This window comes from Cyprinodon tularosa, unplaced genomic scaffold, assembly GCF_016077235.1.
Source record: "Cyprinodon tularosa strain WSP-4 unplaced genomic scaffold, ASM1607723v1 ctg25, whole genome shotgun sequence".
Classification (NCBI taxonomy): Eukaryota; Metazoa; Chordata; class Actinopteri; order Cyprinodontiformes; family Cyprinodontidae; genus Cyprinodon; species Cyprinodon tularosa.
Window position 1 is genome coordinate 1354959 of NW_024038928.1, and position 15906 is coordinate 1370864.

At 38.0% G+C, this 15906-nt stretch overlaps 1 protein-coding gene across 1 annotated transcript in view; it reads right to left on the reverse strand.

Moving 5' to 3' along the window:
• The window catches only part of LOC119785507 (neuronal membrane glycoprotein M6-a-like), a 35692-nt gene extending 20030 nt beyond the window's left edge, over positions 1 to 15662 (reverse strand). The window contains exon 1 of the mRNA XM_038288219.1: positions 15454 to 15662. Within this exon, the coding sequence (XP_038144147.1) occupies positions 15454 to 15490 (37 nt within the window). The 5' untranslated portion in view covers positions 15491 to 15662. The remainder of the gene's footprint in view (positions 1 to 15453) is intronic.
• Between the last annotated feature and the right edge of the window lie 244 nt (positions 15663 to 15906).

Consider the following 15906-nt stretch of genomic DNA (forward strand, 5'->3'; position numbering starts at 1 on the left):
ATTGTAAAGTGATCCTACTGAAAGGAGTGACTAATTCAATTAAATTCAGTTCAAACCAATTCTGCTAGCCAAAGTAAAAGAAACAGGATTACACTGAAAAATGGTCAAGCTCCAACATCTATAAACAGAGATGCAGACAGCAGCAGCACAGGTGAGATTTCTCTTCAGGATCACAGCCAAACAGAAACAGACCAGAGGAAGCTATTATGATGAGAAAAAGGAGAGATCAAAGTTATTAATGGAACTCTGCAAATACTGCAGAGCGGGAGGATAGAGATAGAATGAAGCAGGATGAGGAAAAGTGGTTCCTATGTCATCCAGCAGCCTAAACATATAGCAGCACCAATACAGAAATTAGCTCAGGATGACCTCACTATTTTAGATGAGGTATAAGAAAGGCAGTGCCACAATACGGCCGAGGTAGAGCAAGGGGAAACGTTTATCTGGACAAAAATTGTTAACACTCTATCTCCACTCTACTTCCAGCATTTTGGAACAGCTGAAGGCTTTTAACTACAGTTTGTGGACTTAGCGATAGTAAATAATTACAATAGTCTTAAAGTAACAAATGCATGAACTAATTTTCTCAGCATCACCCTTGGACAGGATATTTCTAATTTTAGCAATATTCCAGAGATGAAAGAAGGAAATTCTAGTAACCTCTTTTGGATTTAAATAACAGGTCCTGATCAAAAATAACACCAAAACCTTTCACTTTATTATCTGAGATTAATTTAATCCCATCCAAATGAAGTGACTGACTTTTTTCTTTTTTTCTATTTTAAAGACTCTTGTCCAAAGATTATAACTTCTGTTTTTTTCTGCATTAAGGAGCAGTAAGTCTGCATAAAGCACCCTTCTCAGTTGGATTATAATTCTATTCCACTCTGGCATGTTTAGGTGACACATGTTTTTATCTAATTAGCTGTTTATTCTGATGACTTATGCCCATAGAAACGTAGCTATTGACACAGAAAATCAGTCCAGAATTCTCAAGATTTATAAGAAACATTTATTTTGGCTTTATTGTTAACCTTTTTAATGTTTTTTTGTCTGAAAGGTGAGAAAAAGTTTACTTTATATTAACTGTTGTTTTTCTAACTACCTGGCTGCTTTTGTCTTGATCTAAACCATGGGTGACAGCCACTTATCTCAGAGAAAGCAGCAGGAAGGACATGTAGGTTTATCTTACTAAAACACTGTTGCTTTGTTTGCTGTGTTGCTAACCAACAACATTAACATGCTGATGAAGGTTCTCAGTCATTCAGGTCATAGTCATTCCGTAAAAATAAAAAAAAATTCAAATTCCAGTGGATATTTTTTGAATTTTTTTGAATTTTTACGGGACAACATTAACCTAAACAACTATTCTGAGGTTTGATCCCTGTAGCTGAAATGATTTATAGCAGGTTTTCCATAGCCTGGGTGCCATTCCGAACTTAGTCCCTCCCACAACGTTTGAGGTCGGGAAGTTCGGTCTGGCATTGTTCAATAGTAGCGCAAGTATGCTCGCACAATATCTGGCGGGCCAATCAAATTGTCAGGGAGGGCTTTATACGATGATGTACAGATGATCAACAGTAACGTAATCAACCATGTGACCAAAGCGCGCATGGGTGACAACAACAATGGCTGCCGCTGGAGAGTTTAGGTGAGTAGATTCTGCTATTAGGTCTGTTCTAGAAGATATCGACAGCAAATTAATTTTAAAAGAGAAACAGAGAAACGCGATCAAGGCTCATCTTCTTATTCTAGGCGTGCAACTGCACGCTTTGATTTTTGTTGACAACAACTATGCGTCGCTTAACATGCGTCACGCACTCCGTTGCTCTTATTGGTTGTAGGTCTATCCAATTGAGTGCAGAGCCATTTTTTTTCCTGGTTCGTTCAAAACACGCCCCATAATCACAGCTCTATGGAGCAGTATCAGACTCATATTCTGACTAGAATTGAGTAGGACTACGTCAGGCTAGGTTTTCCACAGGTCCAGGTACAGATCAACATTTGTATACAATCATATCAGGACAGATGTAAAGGATGCTTTGTTGATACTTAAAGGACTTCTTAGAAAAACACACTGGATGAAAAGGGAGGCAAGGAGGAAAAGTGTCTTATTGGTCCATTTAAATCTGCTCCACAGGCAGGTTGGGGTCCCAGAATCCAATCCTTGTGAAGCTCCTCTCCTTTAACTTCAGGGTGGGGTATGCTGTGGTATTGGGGCTTTATTGACAAGACTCTGAGCCAATCAGATCTCTGCTTTCTTGGCATTTGATGTCTAAGCCCCGCCTATAGACCCTGCATACAAAAGACCAATGAATTCAATCAGAGGTTCATATCCGCCCCCCTCCTCACCACAACACACGGTCACACTCACACAGCTCCTCGCTCTGCTCTGTGTTTGTGTGTGAGTCATCATGCTGCACAGGTTTAATTGACCAGTCTTGTTGCCATGCCAACAGGGGCGTGGCAGAAGCCCGCTGACCCACTTTGCCTGTAGCGTTGTCATGGCAACAGAGCAGCTCGGCTCCGAGTGTCAGCCTCACTGATGCTCGTTCTCCATTTTCACAGAGGCCCAGCCCGCTCCTCGCGCCTCAGTCAGTGCAAGAACACTCGCCTCCTAAACCAAGGCGGTAACAGAGGACAAAGATGGCCGCCGAGCCCAGTAGGACGGTACCATTTTGCTCTGACTGACTCCATTTAATAAAAGAGCTGGTCGCAGCAGAGGCTGGTGCTAAATTTGTCTCTGTGCTCTCAATTGTGAGTCAGTGTGAGGCAGATGGACGAATGCAGAGAGGAGCAGTTTGATGCTGTGATATTAATGTGTGTGTGTTGGTGTGCATTGGGGGAGGGAGGCTGTGCTGCATCTACACTCTTAGTAGATAAACATGTTTTTTTGTGTACTTAAGCATTTATGTGTTTATGATCTGTCTTTTCTCTCTGTGTGTCCTGAATCACAGTCATATTCTAATCCTTGTCATATTTCCATATTCAGGCCTTAGATGCTGCAAAGACCCAGTGACCCGGTAAAAAGTGGGACAGGCTGCGGCTGTTTTCTTTGTTTGGGCGGAGCCGCGACAGCAGGCAGCAAGCTGCTGCTCTACTGCAATAATGATCAGGCTGCTGATCACTCCAGCAGCCCGTTGGTATTTAAATACACCAGAGGAACCAGGTGTACTTGGCTTTAATATTTCACCTTTTTTTATATCACCTTTTCTAATATACTTTGTTATTGATCAGAATCTATTGCTCAAGTAATTGAAGGACTGAGGTAAAGACTTTCAAACAAAGTCATTAGAAGTTCTCTTCTGATCTGAACGGAGTGTCTGTTTGATGCCTGATCAGAAATAAATCTGTGACACAGATTACTGTAATCACTGTGTAAGAGTAACCCCCCCTCCCCTGACCCGGAAAATCTGATATGACATGGATCCATTTCATCGCTGAGCCAAAACACAGTTAGAGAACAGTTTTAGTGAGACAACCTATTTTGCGGCCAAAATAGCCGCAAAAATTGCAAAGTTGAGGTTAATATAGTTTCCGTTCATGCTAAGATGAAAAAATTGTGTTAAGGTAACTAAATAAGGTAACTGGCTTTGAAATGTGCCAGATATAAATGCAAAAACACTGCCCCTGCAATCAATTGCAGGTTTAATAATTTGCTTTGCGTTTGATAGGTATTTTATTTGTATATCCTCCATCCATGAATTTGCATGGTTTGGTCAACAGAACAAAATGTATCGCTGCCTACAGATTTTGCGCATGTAAATCTCTTTGCACCTTGTGTGGAGATCAGCTTTGTGCATGCAAACATGCATGCACAAAGCTGATCTTTAGCAGATCAAACCCTAAAAGTGAAGGATTTTTTTCTTTATAGAAACATCGAAATACAATGAATTTTTTGATTTACCAAATACTTGATTATAGAAACACATGAAGAAGGCCCAGAATCTGTCAATAAAGTAAAAATCAGGCAATCCAATATTTTGTTTTAATATCTTAATTTATAAATGTTTATTAAACCTTTTCTCATTTCTTCTAACTTGAATGTATTTCTTGGAAGAAATTACAAATAATAATTGATAATAATAAGGTCTAATAATAAGGTATACATGGATTTTTGTTTAACTAATATTTATATTATCATCAGGATGACTTATCTCAGTATGGACTTTATTATAAATAGCTCAGTAAACCCAAAAGTGTTAAATATTTAAATATTAAAATCAGATGGATTAATTCTATACAATGACTTATTATTAAAAGTTGTCACTTCTAAACTTAACCTGTCCAACATTTATATTTATGACACTTTATCCCATGAGAATCATTTTAAACGTTCATACATTAATTACAATCAGTGCATTAAGAGGATTCGTTGTATTGTGTTTGGTCTTTAACCCTTTAAAGCCCGATCGAAGAATAAAACAAAACAGAAAATTACTTTTTTTGGTTTGAAGTCCTTATTTGGCCTTTTAACAAAATATGTAAAAACAAAAAACCAAAATACATTTTTGATATTAATAATTTATTACTATGCGATAAGTCAAGATTATTTTTTGTGTAGTCTTCTGCCCTCTGTTATCAGGTATATCTGATTGTGTACAATAGGATTTTGAGCAAATTTTTTACCATTAAATTATGCAAAAGGTGTCAGACGCAAAACATTTCAGAAACCGTATTTATCAAATACGATACATTTGGTAATTATAGGGTTAACTCTGAAATTAAACTGAATCACCTTACAGCTCTTATTTATCTCTACTATGGATAAACTGCTTAATGTTTTAATGTAATGTAAATTCTTTTATAATGTTTACATTTCAATAAACCTAATTAGCTAATTTTACACGATCACTTCAGTAGCTCCCTTCAAAATGCCGTCAAGATGTTTTTGTATAAATGCTGAAGATGTTTAATTTCATTGCATGAGATGAATCAGTCATTAATGATGAATCTCAGCTTGACTGGTTGCTGTGTGATTATACCATCAGAACTCAGAGCTCATTAGGCAGTTATTTGGACAGCGCCGCTGGGTCTGATTGATCAGCGTTGCTGCTGTGGAATTCTGAGGATCATTGGTGTTTGAGGGAAGATCGCTGAGGTCTCCCACTCTGACCCAGCGATGGAGAGCTAGAAACTGAGGAAGTGGCCTGAAGATGCACTCAGCAGGCAGAGTCCTGCTCTAATGGAGGCTGACAGCCTCAGCCCCATTCAACCATTAGGATGTACTTCAGCACATAGAAGCATAACCCGAATAAATCTGAACCAAACATGTTCCGGTTAACTGTCCATAAAGGTTTAACTCTTAAAATCCTTGACACTTAGATCGGGCTCCATTTTATTTGAGTTTTTCCATCTATTTACCTGTTTGTCTACAAAGTTGGTGATGTTTCCAGCTGCCAGTGATCATATCTTTCCTCTAGATACTCCTCCTTCCTTTAATTTTCACACTGAATTGTGTCTCATTGAAAAAAAAAAGTGCAAATTAACGGCTCTGCTCTTAAAACACAAATTAACCTCCAAGACATTCCAAACCTCACATCTCCATGAATAAATAAAATGCCCCAACAGCCTATAAAACTCCTGTCAGGAAGGAGCAGGACAAGGAGGCAGAAATCAATACTGGAGCAGATGAAATGCTCCTGTGTCTGGACTGATTCCCATTAAATGGATTGATCACAGATGGCCAGCAGACTGTAAATATGAACAAACACACAACTGACCAGCTGATTCATTCTTAAAAACAGACTCTTTTCTGCTTTCAGGAATGCTTTGATAATCTGTATTTTAGGAATTGTTTTTTAGGATAATTTAGCTAAATTTAAGCCCAATAGCTGGTTTTTAATGAACTGATTCTGTAAACTAGTGAGGAGTTTTCACCCATTTTGCTTCCTTTGTACTCAGACACAGGGAGGGTTTCCAAGAATACAGAAGCAGCAGAAGACCATCACCCTACCACCATCATGTTTGACCAATGGTTGCAGCTGATGCAACATGACACACAACCTCCAAAAGCTCCACTTTTATCTCTTAAGTCCACAGAATACTTTCCCTAAAGGCTTGAAGATCATCAAGATTTTTAAGTGTAAGGAAGCCCCTCATGATTTTTTGAGTCACTGAGTCATTGCCTAGCCTGACTGACCTATTTGTTAATTCTGACGTCTGACCTAAACTTAAGCGGTGTTCTGGCTTCTGAATTGAAGATTTCTTGTAGTAACACAGAAGAGCTGCTGCCTTCTGTAAATTCTAAGCAACTGCTCTGATCTGAGAAAGATTACAATTTGTCCTGAGTGATCTCTTTTCAGGAAAAAGAAACGGAGAGATAGAGCTTCAAGGTGCATATACACAGAGCCTATCTTAAACAAATAGTTGTAGAAAATTGAGCTGTGTTTGGTTGGTCTGATTTTGTTCCATTTTAGTGCAATAATGGATGTTGAAAAAGTGTTGCAAAAGCAGGTTTCAATCTGAAAATTACGGCTTTTCCCTTTTCATTTTTCAACCAAATGTAGACGCCGTTTGGATGTAAACAATGTCGTCTTTTCAATGTCTTTTCACTTGATTTTTGCTACAGTAAGTGGTTCCATGTTTTCTCTGTGTGTGGACAATGGTTCTCTGTCTGGTTTTCTGGAGTACCAAAGATCTAGAAATGTCTTTTTAACCCATTCCAGACCAGTGACGTGCGGTGAGGTTCATAGCTGGTGAGGCACTGACGTCATCAGAATCAGATTTGCAAATAGATGCATAGATTGACAGCAGTTTACAGGTTATGTTTCACTTCTGCATCCTTACACATACAAACTGTAGCTCACAAAACACACATTTCCTTAAAAAACAAAACAAAATAAATGTTATTACTGTCTTACCTTTACTTATAAATGAATAGAAGTCCTCCTTATCTTCCTTCAGTTTTAAAAGTCTCTCTGTCTCAATGGAGATCACTGCCAGGGAAGAAAGCCTTCCTTGATCCGTCCTGTTCCTGCCTTATGTTTTCAGTCTCTTGAGCACCCCCTGCCATGAGGCAAGAGAACTGCCTGCCTCACCTCGAACTTGTTCTCTGCCGTTTATAATCGCTCATTACACGAAACACGTTACACAAACACAGTTGGTGACAAAAAGCTCTGTACATTATATACATAAGCCAAATTATTAGAAATAAGTTCACATATTACATTTGTTTAAACCATTTTATTGACGCCGTACAGCAACATGCTCTCTCCGCTTTGCAGCCAGCGCAGAGCCAGGGGTTGCGCAATCCAAGGTGAGGCAGAGCTCGCTGCTGCCTCACCGGCATCGCTTCCAAGCATTTGAATGGGAAAATAAGAAAATTCAGCGATTTTGAACAAATAAAAATCGAAATTGGTGAAGCTACATGAAAAATGAATATTTTTAGTACAAACCACCGGATGAATATAACAATTTAAATTACTTTATGATTATATATTTTCTTTCTTTCCATGATGGCTGGTGAGGCACTGCCTCACCTGCCTCCCCTGACCGCACGTCACTGTTCCAGACCTATAGATGTCAGTGACTTGGTTCCTCATCTGAGCTTGAGGTTCTTTAGATTGATGCTGGATCTGTGGCTGCTTCCTGTTGCCAGATAAGTTCTATTTGATTCTTGGTTTATAGTTTTGTTAATAATTAATCATGGTGTTCACTATAAATATATGTATGTTTTTGACCATTATTCTGTTTGTTTTAAGTTCCATCAGTCCATCCACAATAAAGTGCAACTAAGAGATGCTAATTCACCTAACAGTCATGGTTTTTGAACTGTGGAAGGAAACTTGAGTACCCGGAGAGAACTCATGAATGCACATGATAATCCATATAGAAAGGGCCTAGGCCAGTAGTCGAAGTCAGGACTTTTTTGCTGCAAGACCACTATGCTACAAAATGTAATATTTTTTTGAAATCTTTGAAATAAAGGTAGTGCAAGGTTTAGATGTGGATTTTAATGTTGCTGCGATGAGCTTAACCAGTAGAAATAGATCAATGGCCTAAAATAAAATACTGTTTGTATAATAAAAGATAGACATCTTGTTGGAGTCTAAGTTAAATAGAAGATTTTCATCATTTCACACAAGTGACCAACATTTAGCACACTGGATCTAGCTCAAGGTAAATTTACGTTATCACGTCACGTTTCTCTTTCTTTCTTCTATTTTTTCATTTCTATATTTTTCAATTAGAACTGAATGCAGAGCTCAATAAACCTTAAAACATTTGTAACATTTTGTGACAGTGTAACTTTATTGATGATACAGAGGATATTTTGATTATTCACCTGAAGAAAGATTTAGCGGCAAAGAAACCACCTAGAACCTGTTAATTAAGTTATTTAATATTCATTAAGAACTGGAAGAAACCAAAGATTGTTTTATTTTAATTTCTTCAAATCCCAATAAGCAGAATAAATGCAACAGAGTTTAACTGCATCTCATGAAAGATCTGAGTAAAAATAAATTCCTTTACACATTTTTAAAATGGTTTGCAATTTATTGTGAAAAATATCTAAATTCTCAAATGTTTCTATTGAATATGATACCAATTAAAACTAACTTTACTGTAAAAATCTACTGAGCAATGTTTACACTAAAGATCAGATATATTTCTGCAATAAGCTTCTCTGTTGGATGATTTAGGCTTCTGAAAGACAGGACATAAAACTGTTATACTATTCATAGAACAACATGTTTAATCTGAATGGGTTCTGATTTCATTTGGTTCTGATCAGATTATGCAGCATGAAGCTGCAGGTTACAGACAAGCTGTTATTTCTCTCATAGATGGAGAACATGAACCACTCCCTCCTTCAGCGCAGCGAGACACCGTGATGAGGATGACGATAAAGATGATGTCATCTTCAGACTGAGCTCAGAGCGGCTTCATCAAACACAGAAATACGGACCGACGCTACCAGAACTCAGTGACATTCTACAGACAGGAGAAGAGACCCTCGGAGCTGAGGATGAACGCAGGTCGTCAGGCAGCGAGCAGGAAACTGTTTAACAGATCTGACACACAGGTGTGTGTTTGATTGATCACTGCAAGCAGAATGAATGCAGAGATTCAGCAGTTGCAGAGGTAAAGCAGATCATTTCGTCTGCTTTCCCTCCCTCTGTGGATCTGTGGGCCCGGCTCAGTCGATTTGTATCGACCCGATCCTCTCTCCGCTAAGCTCCTTTCTATTAGCGGTCATAATAATGAAATGGATATGAGGCAAACACACAGAGTCAGTTACATGTCTGCTGCTGGGTTCACAGAGATGAATGGAATGGTCAGAGTTCCCAAGCAGCTGCTGCAGGAAAACATGAGAACTATAAAAGCAGAGCCAGTGATCACTCCCACATTAATCACAGAGTTACAGATTGTCATGCAGTTTTCTATCTCTTCATCGTTTTAAAGCAACTTTTGCAGGTTTTCCCATACGTTTGACTGTTTAAACACAAACCATTGGATGATGGAGACAAATGGGAAATAATGTCTAAAAAACTGAAATAGGTCTAAAAATGTGACATGAAAAAAAAGATCAACCTCAGCAGATAGACGTCAGTGAAAAGACCTCTGCAGTTAGAACTGTAGAAGCAGTTTTATTGTCTTATATCAGATCAGAATCAGAAATCAGAATCCGAATATATCCTACAACATGGCCCTATACTTACTTAGCAACAACACAGTACATGTTGAAATTCAAGTATGAGTCTTAGCAATAATAAAGTCCCTAATGCCTTATTCGTACGCAATTAGATGATGGATGAGGAGGTTTGGCAAAACAGAGAACATCTGTATAAATATTCTTTGAGGGTCGGAGTGACTTTGATGCAGACCAGCCCACGTGAATTCCAGTAAGCTTTTGACATGATATTCCTGTGCATGTGCAGTTAATGCGATGTGGAAACTATTGAGATGGTTGAGATGGACTGAAGGTTGGGGGATAACAGGATTTTTGACGATGCAATGCTGGATGTATAAAGTGTTTAAGATAGCTGTATTGTAATTAAATGTGTCCCCCCTCCGGATGATAAAATGGTGTGAATCGTGGCCTTCTTTCTGTCATAAGGGAATTCTACCAATGAGCTTCCATAGAACCTAGCAGACAGACCTCAGCATAGTCAGCTCACTAGATAGACCTCAGCAGATAGATGTTAGGAGATAGATCTCAGCACGTAGACATCAATAGGAAGACACCATCAGATAAACCTCAGTCTACAGACCTCAGCAGATAGACCTTAGTGTATCGACCTCGACAGGAAGACATCATCAGATAGAACTCAGTGACTAGACCTCAGCAGAAAGACCTCAGTATATAGACCTGATCGGAAAGGGCTTGTCAGAAAGAACTCAGATACACCTTAGATGGAGCTCAACAGGTCAGCCTCAGTAGATAGAAAGGGAATAAATGTATGGGTGTTTCTGCAGGTGTAGCTCAGGTTAAGAACATCCTTTGTCCCAATAGGAGGTCAGAGACCCATAGAGATAAAATCAAAACACTCTTTGATTTGTTCTAGATGTTTTTTCTGCAGAGGAACAACGTGAGAAACTACTACTATTTTCTTCAATCCATCAATGATCAGCCTGGTTTAGGATGCAATTGAAAAAAATCAGTATTAGACCTATTTAACCAAAATAAAAACATCCAGCTTTTTTTTTTATCACAACTTAAAGCATCACTAGTAAGATATATAAATAAAAGAAGAACAGAAGATGGAGGTAAGTCACAGCAGATGATCGATTTCGGCATTAAAGTGACAGGAGAGGAGGAGGAAATGTGATTTGTGAAACAACCCCTTAGATTTGCAGATGAAAACTGCATCTGATGACATAATTAGCTCATGATGTGTTTATTGGAGCATTTGCAGATATAAAACCTCTCAGAGATGCTTTAATAACCTTGTTACAAACAGATTTCATTTGAAAAAACCTATGAAGGTCCATAAATCTTTTTTATTTAGAGGAATGCATTTTTTCCTATTGTAAGTAATATAATTTATTTAACAGTTTTCCTTCTGTTTGCACGGCAAAAACTGAAATCTAAGTAAGTCCCTTTTTATTAAAGGTATTTTTCATTGTTTTAAGCAGTAAAGTAAAAAAAATTAAACCAAATGATTTAAATGTATGTATCTTATTTCTTATTTTAAGGGCAAAAAAACTAATTCCATTGGCGAATCACCTTATTTATCTGCTCAAGTTATAAAGTATATAAACTTTTTAAGAAGTCTTCTCTTAATTTTAGATCAGTTTTTGCAGTTGCCAAAAGGAAGGAAGTCAGCTCAGAATGAGCTATTAAATATTGATGGTTTATATCCTGTGGTTTCAACCAGAACAAATCACTTTCCATTTCAGTGCAGTTTAAATCTCTCTATAAAAACCAAAACATTTAGTAGTAGGTTCTGTATAACATCTGCTTCTCCAGGTGTTTTCCATTTGGCTTCTCTGAGCTTCATGGACCTTGATGAAGCTGCGGAGGTTCTCAGCGTGGCTCTATGATGTCTCTGCTCCATATCTTCTGCTCACATCTGTAGAAAGCATCAGCTGGATGGGGAGCCTTTATAACATGAACAAAGATAAACTAAAGTTTGACCGTCCCTCCAGTCCACCAATCCACACCCACAAAACACACAGGTGGTTGGAGATAATACTGGTGCTTCAATCCAGTTTTCACTTAAATGAGCGCCCCTGTAGGTCATTAAAGGTAATTCACATCTTAAATTTACGCTGAACAACCTTTAGACCAGGGGCCACAAACGTGGTGCCCATGGGCACCAAGGGGCCCTCAAGGACAACATGGGGTGCCCTCAGTATCTTTTGAAAACAGAACAATTCACCAGTGGACTAAATCTGAAATGTTATTTTTTTACTGAAGCTCTTATTTTGAAACATTTATGAAGCATTTTATCATATCAATAAATTAGAACATTTGAGGATTTATATGGATTTCATAATGAGAATATCTAAAAGCAAATTAAAAATGAAAAGAAACAATAGAAATATGTTTATTATCTATGAAGTTCAGGTGAACGCCAACTCCTCTAGTTCATAGGTCAATATTGGTAGCCCGTCCTATGACTCAGTACCCATAAATCAGCCCTCAGCCTTAAAAAAGTTGGTGACCCCTGCTTTAGACTATCATTGTGTCAATATCATTATTAAATTCAACCTCATTTAGCTTCTATGGAGGCAGCAGCACACCATCTGAAGCAACATTTCCATAATATTGGTTTTAAAAATGTCTCATCTTATTTATTTTTTTTACTTCAAACTTATAGTCATACTGGTTTAATAAAAAGATTATGCTTTGTTTCTGGATCTCACTATGTTATAAATAAGTTGCTCTTCTTAATACAGATGCTTTTTTAAGTTGTCATGATGTGTCACCTCCTGACTGTTTTGCAGTAAGTTTGGTTGCAGTTCTTTGACACCGTTGGGATGTAAATAGTTTTCACAGTGCATTACAGCTTATGGAATATTAACAGTAAAGGTTAGGGATGCACGATATTGGGATTTTGGCCGATATGCTGATATTTTAAAACTCATGTAGCCGATAACCGATATCGATACTGATGTTAAAGCTGGACAAAAATAAGTAGTCATTGAAAATAGCAGTTTTGTTATCCATTTCTGGCACTTTGAAAAATAATATACTCAAATATATTTTCGTATGCTGATATCAAATTGATTTTTAAAAACGCGGTATCGATCTATTTTACTTTCAAAATCACGCGAAATTTCATCGTTCTGTTACAAACTCTCGTGATATTTTGCAAATTCTTGTGAGATTTTGTTAGTAAAATAGATCGATACCGCGTCAATATATCTACGTATAAAAATATGGCAACATTTTGTGAATTTTCGGGGGATTTCGTAGCATAACGATGACATATAGCAATATTTCATTAGTAAAAGAGATTGATATGGTGTTTTTAAATGGCAATATATCAGCATATGAAGATATTGTGATATTTTAATGTATCAATATTTTTTCCCTCGTCTTTAGAAGTTTTTAGGTCTGTAAAAAAGAAGTTTTTGAGGAAGAAGAAGTAGTTTTTTTTTAGACTTTAAAAACTCAGAAGCTGATCAAATATTGGGTTAAATATCGGTGGGGTGGCCGATGTCCGATATTCAGTTTTAAGGCTGATACAGGCCGATACCGATAGGGGGCCGATTATATCGTGCATCCCTAGTAAAGATGGTTGATTTCTTCATCTAAGGACCGAGCTTCTTAAAAATGACTTAATTTAATTGTCCTAACTGGTGATGCTGATGAAGGGTTTGCACTATGATGCTTTATTAAAAAACATTCGTCCTGCTGGCTGGATCTGTCTAACTTTCATGTTTGTGTTAAAAGAAATCAAAACTGCTTTTATCTGTTCTGTATTCTGCTAAGAAAAGATAATTACAAACATGTCTGAATCATACAAATATCTAAAAACTTCAAAAACTCAATGGAGTGTTGACATATATAAAAATTGAGAATTTAACTGAATAATCAAAATAATAAGATTTATTTTTGGCATCAACCAGGTCTTAGTTTTAGAGTCACCAAACATTGTATTACTTTTAAAGTTAAAAGACACAATAACTGTGTGAGTTATTTTCTTTCTCGAAAGACACTATTATTTGACAGATTGCAACTGAAAACTGTAATATTTTCTAAACCTCGACTGTAAAATGTCGGTTGGACCAAACTGTTTGACAGTATTATATAACATGACTATAAGTGAGGCGTGAGACAGAGTGTTATTAACGGGTAATGATGTCACTGGGCCAATCAGCTCAGCCTGTTAACATCAAGGCTCAGAGTCTGAACGATTTCACCGTTATTCACATTTTAGGACACCAAAACTAAAATGCAGCCTCCCCAACAAAGAAAAACTGTTCAGGTTTTCCGCATTTCACAAGAAACAATTTACTTTATTTCTGTCCTCCTCTCACCCACCTCAGTTTATCACATTTAATGGTGAGTCACATATTTTTTGGATTGGAAAAAACAATGAAAACATTACAGGGACTATAAACAAAAGAGATGAAGATGGGGAGGAGGACACCTGCAGTCGGAAAGGGAACTGGATCAGTGGATGAACAGAAGGAGAGGAGGTAAGATGTAGAGAAAAAAAAAGGTATTGGGTTGAAAAATGATGTTTGCATGAGCGAACCGAGTATCGCCAGTAAGCTCTCCAATTGGCTGGAAGTGGTTTCTTCCAGAAAAAGCACACAAATCAACCTATCACACAGTAGAAGACAATGCCACTGTGATGTTTCCATAGATACAGTGTTAATAATGTTTATAAAGAAACATCAGAAGGAAATCCTCTAAGTTCTGTTAAAACGTCTCAGATTTTCTTTATTTGTAAAACTGCACTTCATGTGTGGAAGAGCAAAGGTGTGATGAAAATGAGGGACACGCCCATTTTTAGCACCAACGACAACAACAACAACAATAATAATTGAAATTATTTCTGGACATTGAAAAAATAGATATATACATATCTATTTTTTAAATGCTAAACTGGAGTTGAAGAATTTAACTTTTAGGGGAAAAGTTGCAAAAGGTAAATAAACAACAACAACAAAGCAAATGGAGAGAGAGAGAGAAGACAGTAAAGGGAGGGAACTGTCAGTATGAGATGAACCAAGATGAAAATTTAGGCCCAGAAATGAAGAAGGAGGATGATGGATGCAAAAAATGTCATCCGAGTTTGGAAAATCCAAGGAATGGCCTCCAAAGACAAGATAAGGAGAAAATGGAGGGAAAGGATGAGGAGTGTAAGACATGAAAGAAACTGGGGGAGACGTGCAGAGGGGAGAGGAAAAGGCGTTCAGACAAGCGTAAAGAAGCAACAATGGAGGCTAACAAAGAAAATCCCAGTGGAGGCATCAATCACTGCCCCACTTATCCCCCTCCCGCACATTTTTAGTCCTTATTTCATGCTTTTGCCCCACGCTCCCACCCTTTCTCTCCCCCTTTCCTCCCCCGAGCCACTCCCACCTCCTCCATCCATCCATCCATCCATCTGGCCGTCCATCTGTCCGTCCAGCCTCCAAAACAACACGAACCTCCAGTGTCTGTCATCTCCTTTCAACCTCAGCCCAAACATTCTGCTTATTTATGCTTCCATTCAACGAAGCACTCTGGAAAACAGGCTCTGATTATCCCAAAATGGGATCAGGAACAGACATGGAGACGACTTCATTAAAATTCACGCCTTGTCTCATCGTTTCTGCTCAGAACGACAATGAGGAAAACTATTTCTCAACACTAAATCAGGAAAAAACTGAAATAAAAAGAAAATGTTATGTTTTTTCTGCAGGATGTGAACACTGCCTGTTTCATATCTGCCCACTGCACACACAAAGGACTCCCATGATACCGAGAGGGATGAAGGAATAGAACAATGGATAATTCGGGAGCTGATGAAAGACTTAAATAGAGAAATGCATCTTCCTTCCTACCTTTCTGGCTCTGGGATTCATCCATATTTTCCTCCATCGTTGCAGGTTACAGTCCCTTTGTCTGGATTTCGTGTGAAGCCTCTTGCTAGTGCTCGACACAGTGTGCGTGTGTGTGTGTACGTGGGAGGCAGTGTGTGTGTGAATGTCTTTTTTCCCTCCCTGCAGATGATGGAGGCTAAGGGAAGTCCCTGTTTCGATGCTCTGCTCTCTCTCCTCACTGCTGCCTTCTCCAGCATCCCATCAGTGCTCCCATCCACAGAAGCTTTAAAGCCTGAAATCAGCTGTCTGAACAAGCAACTGAAAGTTATATTCAAAATATTATTTTCTAAATAACACATACTGATCGGTTCCTCATTAATTCTCTTCATCTATTGTTCCTTGGTGTTTCTGTCTATCTCAGTATAAGAATTTAAAACACTTTAATTGCATTTTTACAAAACATAAAATATCCTG